This window comes from Equus asinus, chromosome 13 (assembly GCF_041296235.1).
Source record: "Equus asinus isolate D_3611 breed Donkey chromosome 13, EquAss-T2T_v2, whole genome shotgun sequence".
NCBI lineage: Eukaryota > Metazoa > Chordata > Mammalia > Perissodactyla > Equidae > Equus > Equus asinus.
In genome coordinates, this window is record NC_091802.1 from 60,326,656 (window position 1) to 60,350,389 (window position 23,734).

The 23,734-nt window shown below is 56.0% G+C and overlaps 1 protein-coding gene across 14 annotated transcripts in view; it reads left to right on the top strand.

Annotated features, from left to right (window-relative positions):
* The window catches only part of BAIAP2 (BAR/IMD domain containing adaptor protein 2), a 75,671-nt gene that overhangs the window by 15,682 nt on the left and 36,255 nt on the right, over positions 1-23,734 (top strand). For all 14 annotated transcript variants that reach the window (XR_011493976.1, XR_011493975.1, XM_070483799.1 and 11 more), the window contains exons 2-3: positions 558-633; positions 3,703-3,789. Coding sequence is in view for 12 of the 14 variants with exons in the window: in XM_070483799.1 (XP_070339900.1) it covers positions 558-633; positions 3,703-3,789 (163 nt within the window). In the remaining 2 variants the exon portion in view is untranslated. The remainder of the gene's footprint in view (positions 1-557; positions 634-3,702; positions 3,790-23,734) is intronic.

Sequence of the window (23,734 nt, forward strand, 5' to 3'; positions counted from 1 at the left end):
CAGTCCATCGGGCAAACAGATCTGGAGTGTGTTGGATTATTCATAGCCTGGTGTTTGCAAATCAGCCCGTGGAGCGCTCTAATCAGAGCTGGTGTTTGGTAATTGATGTGTTGAGGGAAGATTTTAGTGGGAGGGGGCGCCAGGCGGGCGGCACCGTGTCGTGTGTATGGCCGGCAGGAGGGCCTTCCTCGGCTGACTCAGCCCTGCCAGATGGGGCGATGGCGCCTCAGCAGCCACCGTCTGCGTGCTGATCGCGGGCCAAGTGCTGCCCTGTGGTCTGGGTATTGTCCTCCGTTTGTTTACCCCAAACAGAGCCCCGTGCAGCAGGGTCTGTTCTTATCCCCATTGTACGGATGTGAAGACTGAGGCTCAGGAGCGTTCTTTGCCAGATCCTTCAGCAAGGGCAAAGCTGGCACTCGGACTTGGGGAGCCTGGCCGTGGCTTCCTGGTCTCCAGCCAGGAGGTGACACCTGCCATTTTCTCCTCGCTTTTGGGACACTCCCAGAGTCACCAGGTCGCACTGACGCTCATTCTTTCTCTTCTTTGCTTTCCTCCAGACCATCATGGAGCAGTTTAACCCCAGCCTGCGAAACTTCATCGCCATGGGGAAGAACTACGAGAAAGCCCTGGCAGGTAGGCCTCGGGGTGGGAGCAATGGCCTCTCAGTGCACGGGCAGCTCGTGGGCCCTCATTAGAAATGGAGGGAGGTGTTCTGTTCCCGAAACAGAGTTCAGCAGAGGGAGGGTGTAGGTGCCGCACCTCAGAGGCCTGTGAGCCCTGAAATCTGTCCCCACTATCACGGGGACAGCTGCGCCCTTGGTCTTGTGTGGTGGCTGTGACGAAAGCTCGGAGTCTGGTTCTGTTTTAGTCTGCGGCACCTAAAGATGGGTGGGATGCGGATGTCTGTCCTCCAGAATTGTCCTGATGCTGTAGGACTGGGGCTGAAACAAAGCAGTCGGTGCCCACGGTGGCTTTGGGTGTGGGGTCAGGGGTCTGGCTGGTGAGTAAACTCCCTGCAGCTCACGAGGGACGGGGGGCGATGGGGGCTGGGCAGGCGCTCTGCTCCATCTTCTCAAGACCCCCGCCTGTCCAACTCAGAGAGGGGCGTCAGTGCTGGCCACTGCAGTGGGGGCAGGAGTGCATCTGGGCCCTTCCACCCCAGCAGGGGCCGGCTGAGTCATGCCGTGGTTGGGGATACCCTGTTCTTGGGCACTAACCTCTGGTATCTCAGACCCTTAACTGTGTCTCTCCTGGCTGGGTGTCAGACTGTCGCTCTACATACACCATCGTTGGGGGCAAAGGCTTCACTCCTGTGTCTTCAAAATGTGCACCAGCCTCCGCTGGCTGTCTGGGACCTCCACGGCCCCGTGGGGGCTTGTTGGATGCGGCCTTAGGTTAAGGAGGCAAGGAGAGGGCTGGAGCTGGTCAGCTCTTGTTCTCTTCTGCCCCTGTAGCCACTTGGGGACAGAGCACCCAGCAGAACCCCCCTGTCCCTGGGTAGTGGCCTTGCTAGTCTCCAGGTAGAGGTATCTCGCAACAGTCCTGCCCACTCGCCAGGACCAGGGACCAGAGAGGGCCTCCTGTGGTGCCTGAGTCGTACCACGTGGCCCCCTGTGCCCTGATCCTTCCTTCTAAGGACCACTCCTGCAGGCTGACCGTTTGGGAGGGAAAGGCAGCAGTGACCTACACAGACCGTGCTGGGGGTGCGGGAGGACTGTGCCCCTCTGTCTCACCTCTCGGGAGTCGACAGCATCAACAGGCAGCCCCTGGCTGTCTCTCTGTTTCTGTGGGCGTGGAGGCGTGGGGGCACCAGATGTTCTGCAGCTGGCACCCTGTGACACTGCCACAGGGGGCCCGTGAGGTCTTAAGCAAGAAAGAAGGCTCCTGGTCGTCCACTGCAGCTTCTGTCGCATCACACTTGTCTGAAGGAGCTGTCCTTCCTGGAGCTGAGACCCAGCCTGTGGGGTCTTAATGACAACAGCAGATCCCAGGCTGTGGCGGTGACCTGCATCCCCACCGGGAGTTGATAGCAGGGTCCATGGCCTCTGGACAGCTGGCCTCGGGTCGCCTCCCCTGCAATACTCCATTTGCAGGACAGGCTCTCCTGTGTCATCTGAGGGCTGACTGTGCATCCTGTCTGCAATGTTGATGGACAGGAAGGGGCTTCTGAACCGAGGTGGGAGGGCCGAGGCATGGCTGAGACTGGCTTAGAGGTTTCAGACCCTGTGTGTTCCCATCACCTCAGGTGCAGCATGTGATGGTCACTTTCTCCAAGCAAAAGTCATTTCTGTTCCCTTGGAATGAGGCTGGTTTCATCCGTTCTGGGCTGGGCCTGAGTCTTGTGCACCCTGGATGTGGGACCCGAAGGTGCCAGGACTCTTCAGCCCATGGAGACAGCGGCCTTGCGTGTCTCAGACTGGTGGGGGTCGTTTTCTGAAAGCCACCTCTGTAGGACGCCACCTGCCCCTCGTGAAGTGCTGTAATCGCACTGCCGCACGCGCTGCGTCGGTGCCTCTCGCACTGAGTCCTGGTCAGAATCGCCGCCTGCCTTCTCTTTGGTTTGTGCGCCCTGGCTCTTTGTTGCGAGGCACAGGTTTCCTTCCAGGCCTTTCTGTCGCCCTTGGGTTCCTCATGAGGTTCTGCTGGGAACCATGTTGGAGAATCAGAGGTTTCCTTCCTCTGCCTGTTCTCCTGGACTGTGCCCTAGGACAGAGCTCAGCTGGCCACATCACCATCGTTATCTCAGCTGCACTCGGCCGCCCCAGCGCCAGACTTGAGCCCAGTTTGACTTTGCATCCATTTGTTTTAAGGAGCACCCCCTTCCGTCGGCAGGCGCCCTCTGGGGCACAGATGCTGCATGCGCTCGGGCTGCAGACCAGTGGCATGTGCTTAGTTGAGAACAACCTAAGTAAAACTGGATAAACGCCCAGTTATGAGCCCCTAACTGGGTTGTGTAGAAAATTGATTAGAAATTGTAATTATGCCACTGGTGGCTGTTCCTTAAGGCCCTGCTCTCCAGGCGTCCTTGTCCTCCCTCCAGCCTGCAGGGCTGGGCGGGCTCCTTCTCAGAGGAGGGAGTTTGCCAGGCACACCTGGGTCCCACAGGGTCACCTGTGTTCCCCAAGGAGGAAGCTCTCCCCAGGCAGCAGGCATGGGGCGTGGGTCCTGGGAATTGAGCTGGCACCGAGCATTTCAGGCTCAACGAGAAGTCGGATCCACCTGTGATAGGTCTGAAGTCGCGGTGGGAAGCCCCCTGCAGCGATGCCTTTAGCCTGCTTTGAGCAGGTGACTCCCTCCCAGTCTTCTCTGAGACCAGGGAACCGTAGAGAGAGTTCTCTCTCCAGCTCTGCCGGGATCGTTGAGTACCTGGTTTCCTGCCCTCCGACCTGCTGGTCCCTTGTGCAGCGCTGGCCTTTGTCTCCTGTATACACTCAGGATTCCCTCCTCCCCCTGGCAGAGACCACGTGGCCCGACGGCACCCTGCAGTTTGACTTGAGTAGCTCTGGACCTGAACTGCACACTGTGTTCTTATGGAGAAAAGGAGTCCTCGTGATTGGGCCAAAGAAGAATATCAACAAGAAAGGGGGTCAAGTTGAGGCCGAGGCCCCGGGGAGGCCGGCATGCGCCACAGCCACTGTGTTGGTCCAGGGTCTCAGCAGGCCCTAGTGAAGGGACTAACCGCTCCCTTCTCTCTTCCCTCAGGTGTGACGTATGCAGCCAAAGGCTATTTCGATGCCCTCGTGAAGATGGGCGAGCTGGCCAGCGAGAGCCAGGGCTCCAAGGAACTCGGTAAGACCCCCGATGCAGCAGAGACCCCTGAAGTCGTCGGATGTGCAGGGGCGGGTTTGTGTCTGGTCCTTCTTTGATTTGGGATCATGTTTTCCTGTCAAATAAGGAAAGATTTTCTAAAATGACAATAACCCTCAGGGCTAGCGAGGACAGTGAGGCGCACGTCCCCTGAAAGTGGGTGCACCAGGCAGCCCCAGAGTGCTGCTCAGAGTGTACACTGGCAGGTCCGTCTCCCTGAGAAGCGCTGCTTGGGAGGGCACATGGGCAGATCCATGTTTATGGGTGTCGTGGCAAAACTCAAATGGCTGACATAGGGGAGCCGTGTATGAAGTTGGACTCAGATGATGGCATAGAATGGGGTGACCCAATTTTGTATAAAGACTTTGGGCACACACACATCTCATGGTAGAGGAAGAGACCCCAGAAGTGTGACAGGTGGAACTCCTGGGATGGAGTCTATTCTTTATGCGTTTTGTATGTTTTGCGAGTTTTCTACAATGAACTCATGCTACGTTTATAATCAAGGCACACAGTATGACACGTGAGGAGTCGTGGGCTGCCCTTGAGTGACCTGAGGCCCTGGGTTGTGCTGGCAGGTTTGGGAACTTCGATTTCTCTCTGTGTCCATTAATTCCAGCTCCCAGAGTGGCCTCTGTCTCAGGCATGTGGTGGTATTCAAGCAGAGGTCCTGTAAATACAGCTGCCGCTCACACTCGCTCTCCTCCCTTCGCAATTTCCTTGCTGTCCTGCACCAGAAGTCGGGCCTGTCCGCTGCGGGGCTTTCCAGTGGCCTCTGCCACCCCTTGTTTGAGAACACGGAGGCCTGAGCCTGTCAGTGGCCCAGCTGGCCCCTGTGTCCCCGCCCTGGGTCAGCGTCATTCCTCGCGGGGCTGCCAGGTGTGTACCGTGATTGCTGCTGGGCAGCACAACAGTGGCGTCCGGATTTCCGAGAGACCAGTGTGAGAATGAGGCTGCTCTGTTGACAGCTGCAACTATGGGCCCTCTTGGGCTGGGAGGAGAAGGCAAGGGACATGGCTGGGTGGGCAGAACGAGTGACTAGGGCCAGATTCCTCACGCAGGCTGGGCTCTGCTTGCTGTCAGAGAGGCAGTACTGCTCCCTATCTCTGTGGCTTGAGAGGGAAAGCCCCAGCCTCTTGTGGGCGCAGAGCTCACCTGCCCTTGGCAGCCCTGTGAGGACAGGGAGGCGCTGAGGGGTGCTGTGGTGGTCAGGCCTGCGGGCTCAGCCTGATTGTGACGTGTAGGACGTTTGGGTGGACGGAGGCCTGGACTCTTTTGTGATAGACGTGGCTGTCGACCAGTGGGCTCTGGGCTCAGAGACCACATCTGGGCTCTGCCCAGTGCCCCTTGGCCTCCAGGTTGCAGCTCCTGCAGCCACAGTCTGGGCCCCCAAGCTCTCAGAGGAAAGTCTGATGGTGTGCGTTTGCACACAGGCTCCTGTTTGTCTCCAAAGGGACATTTTCTTATTGTGGTTAATGATATGGTGGCCATGGGGACCAGGCATGTCTTCTCCACGTAGTCACAGACACACAGACAAGCGAGGGTCTGCCCACTGGAAAATCCAGTCTCCGTGTGGCCCCACAGTGAGGGTGAGCATGTCTGAAATGGTGGTCAGATTCCAGGACATCCTGTTGGCAGAGTCCTTGGGGGTTGTTGCTACAGCAGGCCTGGTGAGCAGGATGGATGAAGTGGGCAAGCAGCGGAAGGGGAGGGCGCTGTGGGAAAGACATCCCTTCACCACTCTGGGAGCTCTTCAGGGCTCCAGCTTGAATCAGGGAGCTTCTGGTTTGCTCCTGGGGTTTTGAACTGTTTGCTGGGGCTCATCTGGGGCATGGGGTCCGTCACCAAGTAGGAGTTCCTGCTGTGTGCATCTACAGAGGTGGCTGGCAAGGTGCCAGCCAAAGGAAGACCCTGTTTTCTCTACTCACAACACTTCTGACAGCAAATGGGATTTTCCCACACCAGCCAGCTCTCCAATTCCTTGTGGACGCCAGTGAGTGTCCTCCAGCTCATTTCAGCTCTGACATATCTACCTGGAGGGGCTGCAGACCCCACAGGTTGAAGGCTCCACCCAGAAGACTGCTCTCCCTGCAGAGGCCAATTGCAAGTAGTGGGTCCCCAGCTACTCACACTTCTGTCCAGTTTGGCTACAAATCAGGGGTTCCCATGATCCTCTGCTCAGTTTGATAGTTTGCTGGACTGGTTCACACTTAGGCAAACACTTGGGTTTTCCGGTTTATTATGTAACATAGGGTGTGATAAGGATACAGATGAACAGCCAGATGAAGAGATAGACAGGGCAGGGTCTGGGAGGGTCCCGAGCTCAGGAGCTTCTGTCTGCGTGTCCCCTCCTGGCATGTGGATATGTTCACTGACCTGGAAGCTCTCTGAACCGTGTGGTTTAGGGATTTTTATAAAGGCTTTGCTGTGTAGACATGATCAGTTATCAACTCAAACTCTACCCCCTGCACCTCCCCAGACAATGGGGGTGGGGCTGAAAGCTCCAACTTCTAATCATGGTGTGGTCTTTCTGGTGACCATCCCCTACCCAGCAGCCCACCCAGAGTCGCCTGGTTAGAGCGACTTGTCACCCAGGAATTGCCAAGGATTTAGGAGCTGGGTGTCAGGAACTGGGGGGCAGAGACCACTGTCTGTCTCTTGTGTCACACCAGCCCTGCTCCAGGAGTTGGATTTTTTTCTCTTAGTAACAGTTTTATTGAGACATAATTCGTGTGCCATACGACTTACCCATTGAAAGTGTACAATTCAGCGGTCTGTCGTATATTCACAGAGTTATGCAGCCATCACCACGATCTAGTTCCAAAACTTTTTCATCACCCCCAAGAAAGAACCATACCGATTAAGCAGTCACTCCTCATTCCCCTCCCCTTAGCCCCTGGAAGTCACTCATCTGCTTTCCGTCTCTGGATTTGCCTTCTCTGGACAATTCATAGAAATGGAGTCACACATATGTGACCTTCTGCATCTGGCCTCTTTCGGTTAGCATAATGTTTTTGAGATCCATGCATGTTGTAGCATGTGTCGGTACTTCATTCCTTTTTATGACCGAATAATATTCTGTTGTATGGATGGGCCACATTTTATTTATACATTACAGTTGATGGACATTTGGGTTGTCTGCACCTTTTGACTAATTTAAGCAGTGCTGCTGTGAGTAATCCTGTACAGTGTTGGTGTGGACACTTGTTTTCATGGATGCCTGGGAATGGAACTGCTGGGTCACGTGGCCCGGAGTTGAATTTTTATTAAAGCAACACTCATCCTGGGCTAAGAGTAAGTTGATCCCTTTGCCCCACCCCGTGCACATGCCCAAGCCCCACTTTTTTGAGGCAATAACCTACAGCTTTGCATGGTTTTTTTTTGCTGAGGGAGATTCGTCCTGAGCTAATATCTGTGCCAGTCTTACTCTATTTTTTAGTATATGGGCCACCAGCACAGCATGGCTGCTAACTGAGCAGCGTAGGACCGAACCTGGGCGACGGAAAGGGAGCGCACTGAACTTAACCACTAGGCTATTGGGGCTGGCCCTGCGTGGCGTTTTCTTGCTGTTTGCTCCCATTTGTCTAAAAAGGTAGGTTTATGCTGTTCTTTTTAGATACTGTCTAATAAATTTTTATTATAGAAGATTTGGATTTAGCATTTTTGTACTGTCCCCTTGGCCCACCCAATATAATGATCACAACTTTTGCTTAAATCAGTATCTGGCGTTTATGTAACAATGGCATGAATCCCGTTCACAGCTAAGAAATGTAGTGTATTATAACCGCTGTCTTTACAGCTTACTGAGGGGTGATCAAAGGGCAGTAAACTGCACGTCTCAAGTGGACGACGTGATGAGCGTGGGTATGTGTACACACCTGTGAGAGTACTGAAAAGCTCTGTCGCCCCCAAAGTTTCCTGGGCCCCCGAGAAAGCCCTCCCACCTCTCCCCCTCCCCTGCCCCCAAGCCGGGCACCACCGATGAACGTTCTGCACTGTAATCGCGTGTGCATCTGCCGGAGCTTCCTCCAGACAGAGTCACATGGTGTGTACTGCACTCCTCTTTGTCTGGCTGCTTTCATCTGCATAATTATGTAGAAATCCATCCACTTGTTGCACATGTCAACAGTCTGCGGCGCTTGGGGGCTGTGTCAGCTCCATGGACGTGCCCAGTTGTTTATCCGTCTTCCGTTGGTGGACATTTGGGTTGTCTCCAGTTTGGGGCATTTCCACATTTGCGTTTCTCTGGAACTGACAGCGCTGAGCGTCTTTTCATGCTTATTCGCCACTTGTTTATCTTCTTTGGCGAAGTGTGTCCAGATCTTTCCCCCTTTTTTGGTTGGTTTTTGTCTTCTTACTATTGAGCGATAAAAGTTCTTTGTATTTTAGATAAAAGTGCACTGTCAGGTAGATGTTTCACAGATATTTTCTCCCGGTCTGGTTTGCAATTTCATTTTTGTGTTTTTAGAAGAACAAAAAAGTTTAATTTTAATGAAGTCTGGTTTATTTTTCTCTTCAATTATAGTTCATGCATTTTTATTATTTTGACTTTGATTATGATTTTTATTATGACATCTTTGTTTTTGCTGGAGTCAACAGTTGCCTCACTTTCATTTGCTTGGTTCTCAGTGTCCTGTTATTAACTTATTCCCAGCCCCCAGCGCACGAGGACTGCACTGCCAGCAGCTTCCCAGTCAGTCTGGCTTTTTCTTCTCTTGGAGCCTGTCCTCTGGAGCCCCCTCCTGCTCTGCTGCCTCTGGGCTGCCGCTCGGCCGTGCGTGGGACGTCTCGTCTGTGTCCCTGGGACTGTTTTTTCTGGGCCCTGTTTCTCCCTCAATTAGGGGGTCATACTTTGTGATACAGCCTGCTTCCTCAGCAGGTACATGGAAAATACGTGTTCCTGGAGCCCGTGTCTGTCTGCAGCTGTTTCTCTGCCTGGCACCGATGCCTTAGGATTCCGGGCGGGGGCCGGTCTTCCCTCGGAGTGGAAGGCATCACCCACTGTCCTCTGATTCCCAGTCTCGTCGTCTTCAATGCTGTCTTGACGCTGATTTTTTTTTTTTATGTGAGTTTTGTTCCCCCCTGGGGAAGCTTTCGAGATCTCTGTCCTTGGTGGGTGTTGTGAAATTCCCTGATCCCGTGCCTACGTGTGTCAGGCATAGATCTGAGGGGAGGGTCCAAGGAGGGGCTGGTGTTGAAGCTCCGACCCCAGGTGAGGAGGGATTGAGGGGGCGCCAGGAGGGGCAGAGAACAGGAGCAAGGGGTACATCCAAAGGCGTGAGATGGACAAAAACGAGGCGTTTTTGCTGAAGTGAGAAGTCTGGAGCAGAGGAGGGTGGCGAGGGGGCAGGGCTGGGAGCAAGCAGTGCCTGGCAGGGCTTCTGGGCTTCGGGCCCCAGGAAGATGGGTTTGTGCAGCTCTCTTTTTGCACTTGGAATTAGGACCCATCTGTGTCGTCGCCAGCAGCGGGGCCCGCTTGTTTTCGCTGCTGTAGAATAGTCCGTGAACACATGATAAACACAGCGTATTCCTTTGTTCTCCTTTCCATCAGCAGTTGGGTTATTCCTGGTGGGTTTTGCTGCTCTGAATGAGCTGGTCCACGGGACCATGACGCTGAGCCCTGCCTCAGGGTGACCTCCACATGGTTCTGCAGCGTCCACGGCAGCTGTTTGTGGGAGTGCCACTCCACGCACTGCCCAGGGGCTGGTGCCACCCTGCAAGGCCACCTCCGATGTGGCACCAGGGCTGGGGCAGGCAGCCCCGGGCTCTCCCTCCTGGACTGCTGTCCTCCTCAGCGACAGGAGTGAGCGAGTGGGCTGGCACCCGGCCTGTGAGGTTTTGGAATGCTCCTGTCTGAATGAGGCCTGGCACAGCTGCCTTCTCTTCTTGTTCCCTCATGCCACCTTCTATGTGGGCAAGTCCTGCCCGGCAGGCCAGCACAATCCCCAGGCAGAGAAGTGGCAGCTCTGGCTGACCTGGTTCTTGGAGGGGAGGGAAAATCAAAACCGGGACCCAGCACCTCGGATATCAGTGGACAGATTGTTTTCACTTTGTTGTAACTGGAGTGTCTTAGGTGCCAGTGTATCAGGCGTGTGATCCGGCCCTGGGCCTGCTGTGCGTGGTCACCTGCTGAGACAGCTGAGGTCTTCCGGGCCCTTAGGGCCACTCACCTCTGCTCCCTGCTGTGAGACCCTGGTGGAAATTCAGATTTGGGATCTTTTGTTCTTACCTGAATGTAGAGGGGTTTGGAGTTTAGTGGGACATTTTGGCCACTGTCCTCATGGAAGAATATCATTGGGGTTTTAGATATTGAGGTCACTCTCTCAGGACATGTTTTCCTCCCAGTTCCTCAGTTCCTTGGTCTCATGAACTTCGTCTGCATCTGTGGGCATCTTTGTGAGCTCCCCCTCCCCAAAGGCTGGTCAGGACCGGGCAGGGGGCCTGTGCTGAACCCGAACAATCTGAGTTTTGGATGTTCATTGACGGTCTATTCTGTCTGGCATGTGGCCCGTGTTTATAGGTATCTGTTATGTTTGAAAAGAACATATATTTCCTGATTACAGCTGCAGAGTTTCTGATTGTGTTCAAGTCTTCAGTAATTTCATCTGCTCGTTAATAAGTGAAGGAGACATTCATCTTACTCCCTAGAATGGTGGGCTCATTGGTTTCTCTGTGTAGCTTTTGCTTCACGTGTGTGCAGGCTGTGTTACTGAGTGTGTAAACTACACATTGGGCAGCGATGTCTTCCTGATGACCTGAGCCTTATCATGTAGTGACCTCCTCTGTCCCTAATGATCCCATTTTTAGTCTATTTTGTTTGCTGTTGACTGGTTTCTTCTTTCTCTTCCTGTCTACAGCCCTGGGGAATTGCTCGTTTCTGATCACTTTCTCCCCAGCAGACTTTACCCCCCAGGGCAGGAGGGAGAGATGCGATGTCCCTGCTGTCCCCAGGTGAACGGAGCTGGGGCTCTGGGGAGTCTCGGAGGCAGCGTTGAGGGTGCTCTGCTCAAACCAATGGTGTCCTAGGCCAGGGCATTTTCAACAGAGATTGTTTTCAGAGACGTGATCTCGATGCCCAGCAAACCAGGGCTTCATCCGCCCTCTCGCTTCTGACTTAGTGCCCGGGTCCCTCCGAGTGTGGCCCCTGGTGGCTGAGGGGTCAGGGATTGTCGGGCAAGCTGTGGCAGAGACCCTGGCCACTCCTAGTTTGTCCTTCCTTTTCTGTTCTGATCCTGTCCCCGCTTCCCATTCTTCTGGTTCTTCTTGCCTTTTCCTTCCCTTTAGGGCAAAATCTTCTGTGGCTCCTGCTCTGCTCACTGGGCGACAGCCGTTAGGATGATGTAGGATTCAGCTGCACTGACCCGTGTCTAATTGCTGCAGGAGATGCTACACCCCCCTTCTCCTGCTGAGCCTGCACCCTCTGAAGAGCGAGGGTCTTGAGCAGCATATGTCCTCCTACATTAGCCTACCATGGACTGCTCAGAGGGAAACCCCAAGTCACCAGAGTAGACAGACTTCAGATGCAAGGTTTCCCACTTCTGAGTGAGAGCCGCTGAGCCATGTGGTCGAAGGCCAGTCAGGTTGTGCTTTCAACAAGCAGGTGGTGGGAGGGGCTGCCCCTGCCCCTTTGTTCCGCCCTCTCCTCGTGGAAGGAACTCTGCCTTTGTCCCTTCAGTCTCTGTGCTGGGGCGGCGCGGCCTCACAGAGGGAACGTGCTCTCATCCTTACTCTGACTTCTTTCCCTGCAGAGAAGAGTCTCTATGGCCTGCTCTCAGGGTTTGCTTTGATATGCAGGCTGCTTAGTCAGGGAGTTCCGGAATCTTCTCACAGCCCTTCTAACCCCCTGGCCAGCAGCCACCCACACTCGACTGCATGCTGGTTGACTTCAGCCTCTCAGCCCTTCACCCCCGTCTCTGCCGAGGCGCGCCTCAGGGGCCCCCTCACCCCGCGGTGGGTAATCATGGAGGCGGATCCCGCCTCTCTCATCTGATCTGTGTACTTGGGGGCAGCCTTCCCGAGGCCCCACTCTGCTGATCTTCCTCACAGCTTTCTGTGCTTGGACTGACTGGCAGCTCAGGGCGATGAGGGTATCCAGCCCGGATCTGAGGCTTCATGCCAGTTCCCTGTGTGTGCAGACACATGCCTTCCTGGAGGCCATGGATCCAGGACAGTGGCTAGAGGGAGGGTGACCCCCATCTGTGTGCTTATCTGCTGATAGACCAGGGATCCAGGCATCTGCTAAGATCTGGGAGTGAGCGCATCTCTTCCGCCGCTCCCCACTCTCTTGAGCCCCTTGGCAGCGGCGGGCACAGCGAGGGCCCAGCCCAGAGACCATAGGCAGAGGGTGGGCAGGTGGCCCCCCCTGCTGCCAGCCACAGCAGGGTGCGCTTGTCTCTCCCCATTCCTCCTGTCCACAGGCAGTCAGAATACCTGATGGGGCAGCACAGCAGAGAATGGCGGATGTTTCTCGAATGCTCTGACGTGGGCTTTGGGGCTGGTCCGGGAGGTGGGGTCTTCGAGTCAGGATGTCTTCGCCCTGAAGGAGGACAGTGTTTTCCTGGCTCTGCAGAAGCCGTCCAAGCCCAGCTGAGTGTGAGCATCTGTCTCCCATCCTGGGGGCCATCTGAACACCTGCTCTGCAGAGAGCTGAGCCGAGGAGGACTCACAGCGGTGGCTGTGTCCCCTCTAGGCTCTCTGCTGCTTCTTTAAGCTTTAAGTTACAGGAAATTTCAATTCTTGTAAAAGCAGAGAGAACAGTGTGAAGAACCCCGGGTGCTCATCACCAACCTGGTACAGACCAAGTTGTGGCCGTCTTGTCTGTGCCCCATCCCTGCTGCCCCCAGGCATCTCCGGTGTCACCTTGTTTCTTCTCTGTGCCAGCCTCCGTATGCACCATGGGCATTTTTGGCCTTGGCCGTGGGGCTGAAAGCACATGTGTTTGTGGTCCAGCTGGTGAACGGGCTGGACCACAATAGTGCTCTATTCCACTGTTACACCAATCAAGAATGGATCACGCCAGGGGTCACAGTCTGCATTGACGTGCTTGCTGATTTCTTTCCCCATTGTTGGCTCCTGGGGGTGCCTGGTTCCTAGGGGTGCCCTGCTTCCTCAAGATGTCTTGGCTTCTCAGGGCATCCTGGCTCCTGGGGTGTAGTAGCCTTTTGGGGTACCCAGTTCCTGAGAAGGCCCTGCTCCTGGGATGCTCTGCTGCTGAGGGGGCGCCACCATGGACATTGCTCTGGTTCTTTGTGCAGTGGAGGGTGCTGTCCACCAACAGCTGTGCTGTCATCGCAGTACCCCCAGGGTACTGCGCACCTGAGCATGTTTGGCTCACTGTACGGCCACCTGCAGCCAAGCCCCTATCTCTTCTTTCCAAAGAGACTTTGTCCAAAGAGCCAGCTGAGCCCCAGACAACGGGGGTAGGAGGTGGAGGCCAGAGTCCCGATGCACCTGGGTTCCTGGGACGGTGTGCGAACGTGGGCAGGTGACTCAGGTGCTCTGTGTCGTTGGAATCACTCATGTGAGAAGAGGGTCACGTGGCTTTGCAAGGAGACTGTTTTCTTAGTTTTCTGGAGAGTTCTAGACTTTTCAGGAAGGTGGCACTGTTTAAAGTGAAGGCATTGTTACAGCGAGCAGGGCACAGCCTTCCCCGTGCCCTCCGTTTCCCCGTTCGTGGCTGGACCTGTGCCCTCTGGAGCTTCTGTCTGGGGCCTCACATCTGTCTGCTTGGCTGAGGGCTGGCGCTTAGCAACTGTTTTCTTTGGCCCCCACCGTCTCCCGAGGCCTCTGTTGTGTTCTCTGCCTTTGAAGAGGCCGCTTGTTTGTGATCTTTGGGCATGTGTGTGCTTGCAGGGCTTCTAGGCCTGCAGTCGGCCATCTGCCCACGCCCTGCACCCCTGAGAGCGGCAGGATCTCCGACTGGGCGTGGCCTGGGACGGGATGCGGGCCGGCAGGAGGCAGCTCCCCGCACCTGAAACTGGGCTGGGTTTGGTCACTGAGTCACTGGATTAAGGTGTGGCCTGAATAGCCCCTGGCATTTGGCTGCCGTCCACACCTGGTTACCCGAGTGAAGAACAGAGGCAAATATTCCCATGCCCGCCTTGGAGACTCGCCTTGTGGCATGCAGGCACCTCCTCTTGTTCCTTCAGGCACCCGCTGACTTTCCCAAGTTGGCTTCATGCTTAGAAGCACAGGGTGGCTTGTCCCTGTGTGTGGTGTCGCTAAATGCAGGACCCCGGGAGAAGGGAACGCCCTTGGCCGCATGACCCCTGGAGCCTTTGAGACTGTTGCCGGTGGCTCCTGTTGGCAGAGGTAGTTCTGAGATGGTGTGCTAGGCTGGTCCAGCTGCTCACCTGGTCAGGCTGCCCACCTGGTTGAGGGGCTGTTCATCTGGTCCAGCTGCTCACCTGGTTGGGCTGCTGTGCTCACAGTGAGGCCAGGGGTTTGTCTGGCGTCATCCCAGCCCCTCCCAAGTTAGAGCCATCCACAGCTGGCCCAGGAGCTTGAGTGTGTCCCAGCCTCCCCTTTGGACATATGACAACAGTCTGTCTGATATGCCACCTGCTGTCAGACCCTAACAGCAGGACCCATCTTTGAGTGCTAATCCTCTTGACAAATGCTGTTTCAAGGCCTTAATTAGACCCACGCAGTGGGAGCTGTGTCAATTTCACACCCCTGAGGGGTTTGACTCAGAGCCCCCACATCACCCAACACTACAGTCCGGTGATGGCCACAGGCCTTCGTGGCAGCCAGCTGTCGGCAGATGGTGTCCCCATGGCAGCCTGGAGCAGGACTCCTTGCCTGCAACCTGCCTTGACCTCTCCTTCCGGCTAATAACACCAAGGCCCCCCGACTATTTCTCCTGCCCTCACCCCTCCTATAGCACCTGGAGGTGGGAGCACTCCTTGAACAACAAGCAGAAGAGGTGGCTGGTGCACAGGCAGTCACTGGAAACTCAGGAACAAAGACCATGCTCTCCTGGCCTTCCACAGGCAGTAGTGATCTGTCAGAGTTTTGGCACAGACAGCTTTTTTGCAGAGTCTCTGTCCTCATGCTCAGCTTTGTGTGGACACTAAATAAATTCAAGCCAGGCAGTGGGCAGGTAGGACAGCCTCATCTGTCTTGGGCTGCGTTTACTCCACCCAGCTTGGCAGCCGAGGCCCTGGGGCAGAACATGGGAGGTCAGGGGTAGGGGGGCCTTCCCAGGGCCCCCTGGGCTCAATGGCCAGTGTGGAGGGCCTGAGGCCTCCAGCATGCCGGCTTTGCCCGTGCTGCCGGTGAGAGTGTTATGGTGCTGGATTGAACCTTTGTCGGGAGAGATTAATAAACGTCGTAATTGTGCCTGCGTGTTCACGAGGCAGCTCTGGTGATAGCAGGAGACAGACCAGGGTGCTTTCATGTTGCCTCGACATCTAAGGGCTCACTCTGGGGCAGGAATGTCGATGGGGAAGAGCAGTGCATGGCCGGGTCTTGTCCTAAGGATGGGCTGGTGGCCACAGGGCCTCTGGCCTGGCTACTGGGGTTCCTGCCTGGGAGGAGGCGGAGGAGACTTCAGCTCTGGTTCCAACCTGAGCTTGTTTCCTGGCAGTGACATGGGTCTGGGTGGAGTCTGTGAGGACCTATCCTGGGTCTTGGCATGTAGCAGGAGGCTGCTGAGGCTTTTTAAACCTGTTCCTGCAGCAGCGTGTTCGCTGGGCCCAGAGCCCCGGGGGCACTGAGCATGAAGAGTCCTGGGAGGACGTCTTTCCCACCCTAGCCAGTCTAGCCTCAAGTGCTTGGACGGCCAGAGGGACCCGGGGGCCCCCAATCCTGTGATGCCCCCCCGTGTCTCCTGCGGAATTGAGGCACCACTGACGGTGTGTACCCTGTTCTCAGTGCTGTCCACAATCCTCCCAGTGAAAGTATTTGAGGAGAACAGCAGCGCCCTCATTTAGCCTCAAGCAGAAGCTGGCCAGGAACCGGCTGCCCTGGAGTGTGGCCCCCACATGGCAGTGGCCATGGGGAGAGTTCAAGTGCTGGCTCAGGATCCTCTGTGGCAGGTCTCCGACCATCCCAAGGGGTGCCGGTCCCTTGAGTGCCCGGCGTTGGTGAGAGGACAGGCACATTAGAGAGACCGTTGATGCTCTGACTGCAACAGCCTGGTGTACTGATGACCGGTCCTCTCCTATTGGCCTCTCTTCCTCTTTGAGTCTCGAAAGATTCAGAGTAAGTTGGTGCCAGAGAAACCGTCCCCAGGAGAGCTGGTGTCCACCTGGACAGTGAATCAGGGGGCATGAGTGGGCGGAGTTAACAGAGAGCCACCATCGCTTACAGTAGTGGGTTCTCAATGGCACTTGGTAAGGAGCTGATCAGCAGCACCTCCCCATGGCCTGAGGCTTCATGGGGCTGCTCTGAGCTGGGGGTTGAGTCGGGGGGGCGGTGGGGGGCGAGTATCTACAACTTCAAGAAAGGAGTGAGATCTATGTGCCTTCGGGAAGGGAGAGAGAGGATCCGGACGCCTTCAGGAAAGGAGAGAGAGGATCCAGACGCCTGCAGGAAGGGAGAGAGAGGATCCAGACGCCTGCAGGAAGGGAGAGAGAGGATCCAGACGCCTGCAGGAAGGGAGAGGGATCCAGACGCCTGCAGGAAGGGAGAGAGAGGATCCAGATGCCTGCAGGAAGGGAGAGGGATCTACATGCCTGCAGGAAGGGAGAGAGAGGATCCAGACGCCTGCAGGAAGGGAGAGGGATCTACACGCCTTCAGGAAAGAAGAGAGAGGATCCAGACGCCTTCAGGAAGGGAGAGGGATCCAGATGCCTTCAGGAAGGGAGAGGATCCAGATGCCTTCAGGGAGGGAGAGGGGTCCGCACACCTTCAGGAAGGGAGCAGATCTACACACCTTTAGGGAAGGAGAGAGATCTACACGCCTTCAGGCTTCGGGCCTGGTCTCCCGCCCCGCTGAGGTCCAGGAAGTGTCCCATCGCTGTGTTGGGGTGTGCTCCACCAGGTGTACGGGTGCGTCTTGCCACTCGTGTCTTTCCTTTGAGTGAAAATGTGGGAAGAAAACATCTCCATCTGTTCACACCTTACATTTCCTTGCAGATCACATCAGGCAGAATTAAAAATGGCATTTTGAAAATCTTTGTGGCTGGTGGGTGGAGGGTCTGCTGGAGATGAGTCCCACAGACGAGTGAGGCGGGAGAGGCACACAGGGGAAGCTCGCTGTTCCCTCTGTTGCCTTGCAGCTCAGCGAGCGTCTCGCTGTGCCCATTGCCTGCTTCTCTGGGCGCCCGGCCCAGCCTTCCTGTCCTGTGAGAGAAGACATCCAAGTGACTCGAAGTCCCTGCCAAACCCTGCATCCACCTCTGTGTGTCACCCAGGGCTCAGCCCACTGCTCACGCTTTCCTGCCAACAAGTCCCTTTGAAGCAGCCTCCAGCCACCCTGGAAGACGGGCTGGCAACCCCGAGACCCTTCCGTGTGACTGTGGACGCCTGAGAGCGTACAGATGACCTAGGATGGCATCCAAATGCAGATTTGACTCCAGAAGGCCCAGCATGGGCCTGAGGTTCTGAGACACAAACAGGCTCCCAGGCATGGCCGACACCAAGCAAGGACCTGACCAGAGCAGATGGGGGTGGAGGCTGTGGGCAGTAAAGAGAGGGGAAGGAAGCCAGCTGGACGGACGGGGGCCGCATGTCCTCTCCCTGGTTCCGTGGAGGTCCCGTGCCCAGGCACTGACTGTTGACACATTGACACTAGAAGTCTCTGGTCTTGTTTTGTTTCAGAACAGCGCTTCGCTGTCTGTCATCACCATGGCAGCACAGCCATCCACTTTTCTCTTGGTTACCCCTCCGCAGCCACCTTCCATTTTTGCCCCTTTTTATAGGTAAGAGAAGAACCCTACTTCTCCTAGGAAGAAGCTGGTGGCTTTGAGGCCAGCAGAGAGGACGCTGGGGTTGGTAGCTGATCCCAGGGCAGGGTCCCTCTGTGCTCTCTGAGCTCTGTGTCCCGTCCTGATGGCTCTGACGGCATGATACCCTCGCAGCCCCTCAGCTGTCCATCTTCCCGTAATGAGAGCTCTATATTCGTGCCTTCTTCAGGCATATGCTAATTAGCTCTTGGAGGCGCCTTTCCGCTCTGGAAGCCACCAGAATAATTGCACATTATGGGTATTTGCTTCAGAAGGTTGGTGTGCACTCCCAGCCAAGTTGGAGCAGCTGACCCCTTAACTCAGAGCCCCTTTGCCACCAGTAGGGAACGGGAGCTCCCCCAACCTCCTGAAATGACAGATACTGGAGAAAAGAGTGTTTTGGTGCCCTTGGTGGCCACTAGTGTCCAAAAGGAATGCCATGACCACTGAGCATCAACAGCGCATCCTGCCCACCAGATTCGAGTCCAGCCCCCGGAAGACATGGCTGAAGGTCAGATATCGAAGGAAGGTCAGATGCTTTCTCTGTGCGCTCTGGCACCATCTGGGGCTGCTGAGGAATCTCCCAGCATGTGGCTCTGCCTGGGAGGAGGTGGAGAACACCAGTGAATCCCACCCACCCCAGTACGGCAGACGCATACACACGCACACCAGTCATGGCTGTGCTGGTTCCAGCTTCGCTTTTCCCGAGCTGGTCATCCAATACCCAGTGTCAGTGCCTGGGAAGGGTTGAAGTTCCCGGCAGGCCTGTGGCTGCCATGGTCCTTGCCATGGTCCTTATCTGCAGCTCCAGTTCCCAGACCTGTGAGGAGGGGCCAGCCAAGTATGGGTTCCACTGGCCCGAGGGCAGCCGACACTTCCTTTTCCCGAGGCTTCCACGCCCTCACCATCCCCAGGCTTTGTGGGCTCCTCCAGTGAGGCAGGCTGGCCGTGGCCTGCCTGGACCCATCTTGATCAGGGAGCAAGAGGTATTCTCTTGGCACTCCTATGGCCGTGCCTCGTGGCATTGCGAGTTCTCAGAGTCCCGCCAAGATCCTCTGCTCTGTGTGACACCCTCAGTTGTCAGTCTAGCCTCTGCGCCAAGAAGCGTTGACCTCCCCAGTCTGCCAGCATGAACACTCTGTTCCCAGTCCCACCCTGGCCGTGGCCTCGTGGGCACCCCAGTCTGGTGTTTCTGTGAACCCTCAGCCCCTCCCTGGCATATTGGGGGTGCAGGCAGTCAGAGAAGGGGCTACCTTCCCTCAGAGGGTCCTGGTGCTGCAACCCTGGGGTCTGAGAGAGCTTTGACCTTCGTGGGTATAGACAACAGCCCTGGGACCGCCCTGCCATCTGAGACATCTTCACTTCTGGCCAAATTGGGGTACCGCTGCCCCTTCACTGGTCACACAGTTTTGCCTCTGGGAGGGAGTAATATCAGCCACTGTGGAGTTGGGCTGGGGGCCTCAGCAGGTGGCACATAGCTCTTCCCAAACCTTCCTTGACAGTCTCCTGTTCCCTGGGGGGTTGGCCAGTGCATGCTGGATCCTCCTCCAAGGCATCATCCCGGCTGCTCCTGGGGGCCCGTCTGGGCTGAGAGAGTCTGGCTGGTGGTGCCTGTGTTGTGGGGTGACTGGGGTTGTCTGTTTGCTGGGCACGGGCGGACAGGTTATGGGATTCACATTTAGGGCTTGCAGGCAGCTCCAGGGAGCCCTCAGAGGTGACCGAACTTGACTCAGGGCCCCAGGGGCCACTTGCCAAGAACCAGGGCTCGTGCGTGGGTGGGGACTCAGAGCATGGACTTCCACTGCTGGATGTCCCCATTCTTCCAGCACATTATTGGATCCCATCCTGGAAGCCCAGTGCTTTCTGGAACGCCCGGCGTGGTCTGACAGTGCTGGGTGTTCCTCAGATCCAGGCGGCTGGGGAGCCAGGGGTTCATCAATGTCCTCCACGTTGGTAATGCTGCTGAAGACACCCCACTTTCTCACAGCATCCGCTCCCCATGCACCCCAACACCACGCCTTCATGGGCAGCTCCCCTGGCTCTTGTCCACAGGGCCCTGTGCAGTCAGTCATCTTTATGGCCTGGGTCAGAGACCAGCATGGTCATCTCGTGGCCAGGGACACAGCTGTGTAGTGGGCATGGTGAGGCAGACACCTGGTGCTTGGGACTCCCACCACTTGGGACCCCTGTTCAGGCCTGACTTTGTCATCAGGGATGAAGGACATCGGGGGTGGAAGTGAAGGGGGCGCTGGTGATGCCCACCCCTTGACCACCAGCAGGTGGTGGCCCTCCTGCAGGCACAGGGCCTGGCTCCACAGAGAGACAGAACGCAGCTGTGGGCTGGGGGTTCTTCCTGTCTTTTTGCCCATTTTTCTTAACCACTTCACGCACCATTCTCTTGCTTAAAAGGAGGAGGGTGTGCATGGAGGGGCCGCAAAGATCAGGGTGGAGCTGCTCCCACATTCCTGGCTATCATTGTCACTGTTACAGATGGAGGCAAACACTTGCCCTGTCCTTTCCCTGGGCAGGGACTGTGCCATGTGCCTTACCAACCTGATCCCCCAAATCATAAGACGGGGTCTTATTGATTTAATCATGGTACGAGGGACCAACGTCCACACTTAACCGATGAGTGATGAGGTCAGCCCAGGAGCTACCGTCCTGGAGCCCAGGCCTCGAGCCCTTTCCCCACAGAATTCTGCTCTGTTGGGACCTGTCACCCCACAGAGAGCCCTGCCTGATGGACATCTTCTGGCCCGTGGACAGGGGTCAGAGTGGAGCCTGGTCTCTGCCCCTGGGGGTTGGCCCGCTGTGTGTGACAGTGGGTTCCAGAGACCCTGTTGTTGGAAGGCCCCTCCGTAAGTGGTGTTGGACTCTCCTTCCTGTCCCACACTCCCCACCTCTCCTCCAGCCAGGGCTCAGCCTGCCTGTGCCCTTCAGAGATTGAAATTTCCTTCTTCAGGCTCCCACTCCCCGGGATCCCCAGCTTCCTCTTGGTTTCTTGGGTTAGTCAGATTGTAGAAGTTTCACTGGGTTACCCTCCGGACACTGATCTTGGAGACGATGCTCCCCTCTGATGGTCACGGTGTTCCGGGGGCCTGGCCTTCCATGGAGCACACCCAGCCCTGAGGTCTGGCATCTGGCTCCTTAGCTGCTTCATCCTGCATCGGGTGGCTCACCGTCACTGTGGGGTCAGCTCAGGCCACTGGGCTTCTTCATGGGTGTTGTTGCCAAGCTGGTCTCCTCAGGCCTGTGTTGCTTTGGCAGAAATATCTTCTTTTTTACGCCTAAATGGGTGCTAAATCCTTTTGAAATGCCAGCCTCACTCCTTTGGGATTAGGAGTCCAGTTACGCCCTGGAGGGGTGGGCCCTCGGGTGGAATCTGGTCCATGCTCCGCCTTCACCGGTAAGGATGGGAGCTCCACTGGGAGATGTGCTGGCGTGTGTGTGGCCAAACGTCAGGGCCCAGGTCTCTCTCCCCACCCTATCTTTTTCACAATCTTCCGGATTCATGCTCCCTCTCAGCTTCTTGTCATGTGCACGTTATAAGAACATGTCATACTTTCTGCAGGGGGGGAAAAGCCTAAATTTTAGTATATCAGTGTTGTGGAAGACACAGTGCGAGAGGACTTGACTAGGTTAAAGAGACTAAAGACACCTGCCACCCAGAGAGGAAGGATGGGAATGTTCATCCCTCTTGACCCACGTTTAGGCCTGTGCATGATTCACTTGTTCCGAATGCTTGTGAAGAAGCATTCAAATAAACTGAATGCTGACTCATTAAGAGAGAGACTGAAGAAACATGGTGAGATCCTGGAGGGGGACGTGGATGCATGCTGGGACATTCTGGGACACTGGGGTGGACTGTTGACTGGAAGAGGGTCTGTGTCAGTCGTCGCTTTTCTGAGCGTCAGGATGGCCGTGTGCTGACGCAGCAGATGATCATTGCTCTTACGGCATGCAAGTGGACGTGTTGGGGGCCATGTCGTGACGCTTGGCACCAGATCTCAAATGGTTCAAAGAAGTGTGTGCACGTGCACGTGTACGTACGTGTCAGAGAAGGAGCTACAGCAAGTAAGCCTGTGCACACGCCAGAAAAAGAGCTGAAGCACATGTGGCAAGATGCTCACACCTAGGAGCCTGGGGGATGGGTGAACGGCCGTTCTCATAGGCAGATTTGGAAGCTTGGGCTGGGCGGAGAACGTGTTCCATCTTCTGAGCCACAGGAAAGAACAGACTTGGCAAAGCCATGAGTCACAGCCCTTTCGATCTCCCAGCACTTCCCACCCCGTTCACCCGGGGCCAGTGGTGGACATCTCTGAGTGTGGCTGGAGGACTGTCCTTAGACCCACACCCACACCGTCCTCCAGCCACATTTGAGTCCTTGTCACGCCAGCGTTCATGTCATGGGAGACTGCCAAGTGCCTTGTTGAGTTCAAGTGGGAGGCGGGTCTGTTGTACCTGTGCTGGTCCAGGGCTCAGAGAAGCAACAAGATAGGGGCCGCTGGCCCACTCCCCATGGTCTCTGCACCACACGGTGGCCACAGGGATCCTGTGAACACCGAAGCAGGTTGTGCTCTTGCCCCCATCTCCCACCTCCTTCTCCTCCCCTCCCCATCTGCTTCCAGCCTCATTGGCCTTCGCAGTCTTCTGTGAGCACACCGTACCCTGGCCTGTGTCCTCCTGGTCCATTGTCTGGGCCGACTCCTTCCTGATTTTGCCTGGCCTGCTTGCTCTTCACTCTGCCTCCTTTCCTCCACTTGGTGCATTGTTTATCTGCCTGCCTTTCCCAGGAGACTGTGCAGATGCCGTGAAGGCAGGGCCCCTGGTTAGTCCTCTCGCCTGGAATGGTCCCTGGCACGGAGGTGCTCCCTAAACGGTCAGCATCATGAGGGTGGAACATGAGCCGGTGCTGCAGGCCCGGAGCTGTCACCTTGATCTGGGTAATGGCTCTTGCACCAGGATACCAGCCTATGATTTCTAGATTCTGTAACTTTTAAAAATCTGGTGTATGTAATTTTCTTTAGTCTTCTGGAATCTTATCTTTTCCCAAAGAGCCCAGTTTGGGGGAAACATTTGTGTTTTTCTAGTTCTGAGATGTCATCTGTGTGGTCCTACATCCCTGAAGGTGTGTAAAGTGGTTGAAGATGTCTCGCCATCTTCCACCATTTGCTGCTCCTCCGCGTTGTCTTTGGAAGTTCTGGAAGCACCCGGGGATGAGTGTCTCATCCTTCTCTGCCATCTGCCACCAGGACGTGGCCCTGTCGCAGCGTGGCACTGCCTTCCCATGCTCCTGACCTTGCCTGGAGCTCTGAGCCAGAGCATCTCTGTGCCTTTGCCTCTGAATGACCCACCTTTGAGCTTTGGTCCAGCTCACGCTCCTGTGCCGAGTGCTTGCCCTGCCTGGCTGTCCTCCCTGTGTGGCCCTCCTCCATCTGAGCGCCCCTTGTCTTCAGTTGTGCCCTGTGTATTCTGAATGCATTGCCACGCTCCCACATGCTCTGGTTTCTGCCTTTTCTCCCGAGTCAGGATTGCTTGGGCCGGAGGGGCGGCGTTGGTTCACATCTTTGCTATCCTCTCGCCTGCTCCTCCTCCATGGCTACCTTCGGTCCTCAGGTGATTGTCTTGGCCAGTTCCAGCCTCTGTGTGGGGCTGGCCGGGCCTCTCCACCCTTGTCCTGGCCTCGAGGTTCTTGCCAGGGTCTGTGCACATTTTCCAGGCTTTGTTGGGATTTTTTTTGAGCCGTGGTGAAATATAGTGTGTAAGGAAGAGAAGCAGAAGCGACTCAGTCCTAGTGTTGCCTCTGAGAGCTCATGATTCCAAGGTTTGGCAGAAGCCAGCCTGCTGGGGGGCCAGCCAGGCAGAGGCTCCCCTGGGAACAGCCCCTCTCCCTGTGCTTGCCTGCTGGGCTCTGCCGGAGGAATGCTGAGTCACCTAGAGCTGCTGGGTGGCGGCTCCTCCTTATGGAGTCAGTTCCCATTAGTATTGGTAGCTTGGCTGATGGGATTCCTATTTTCTGTTCCCGGGGGATTCACACT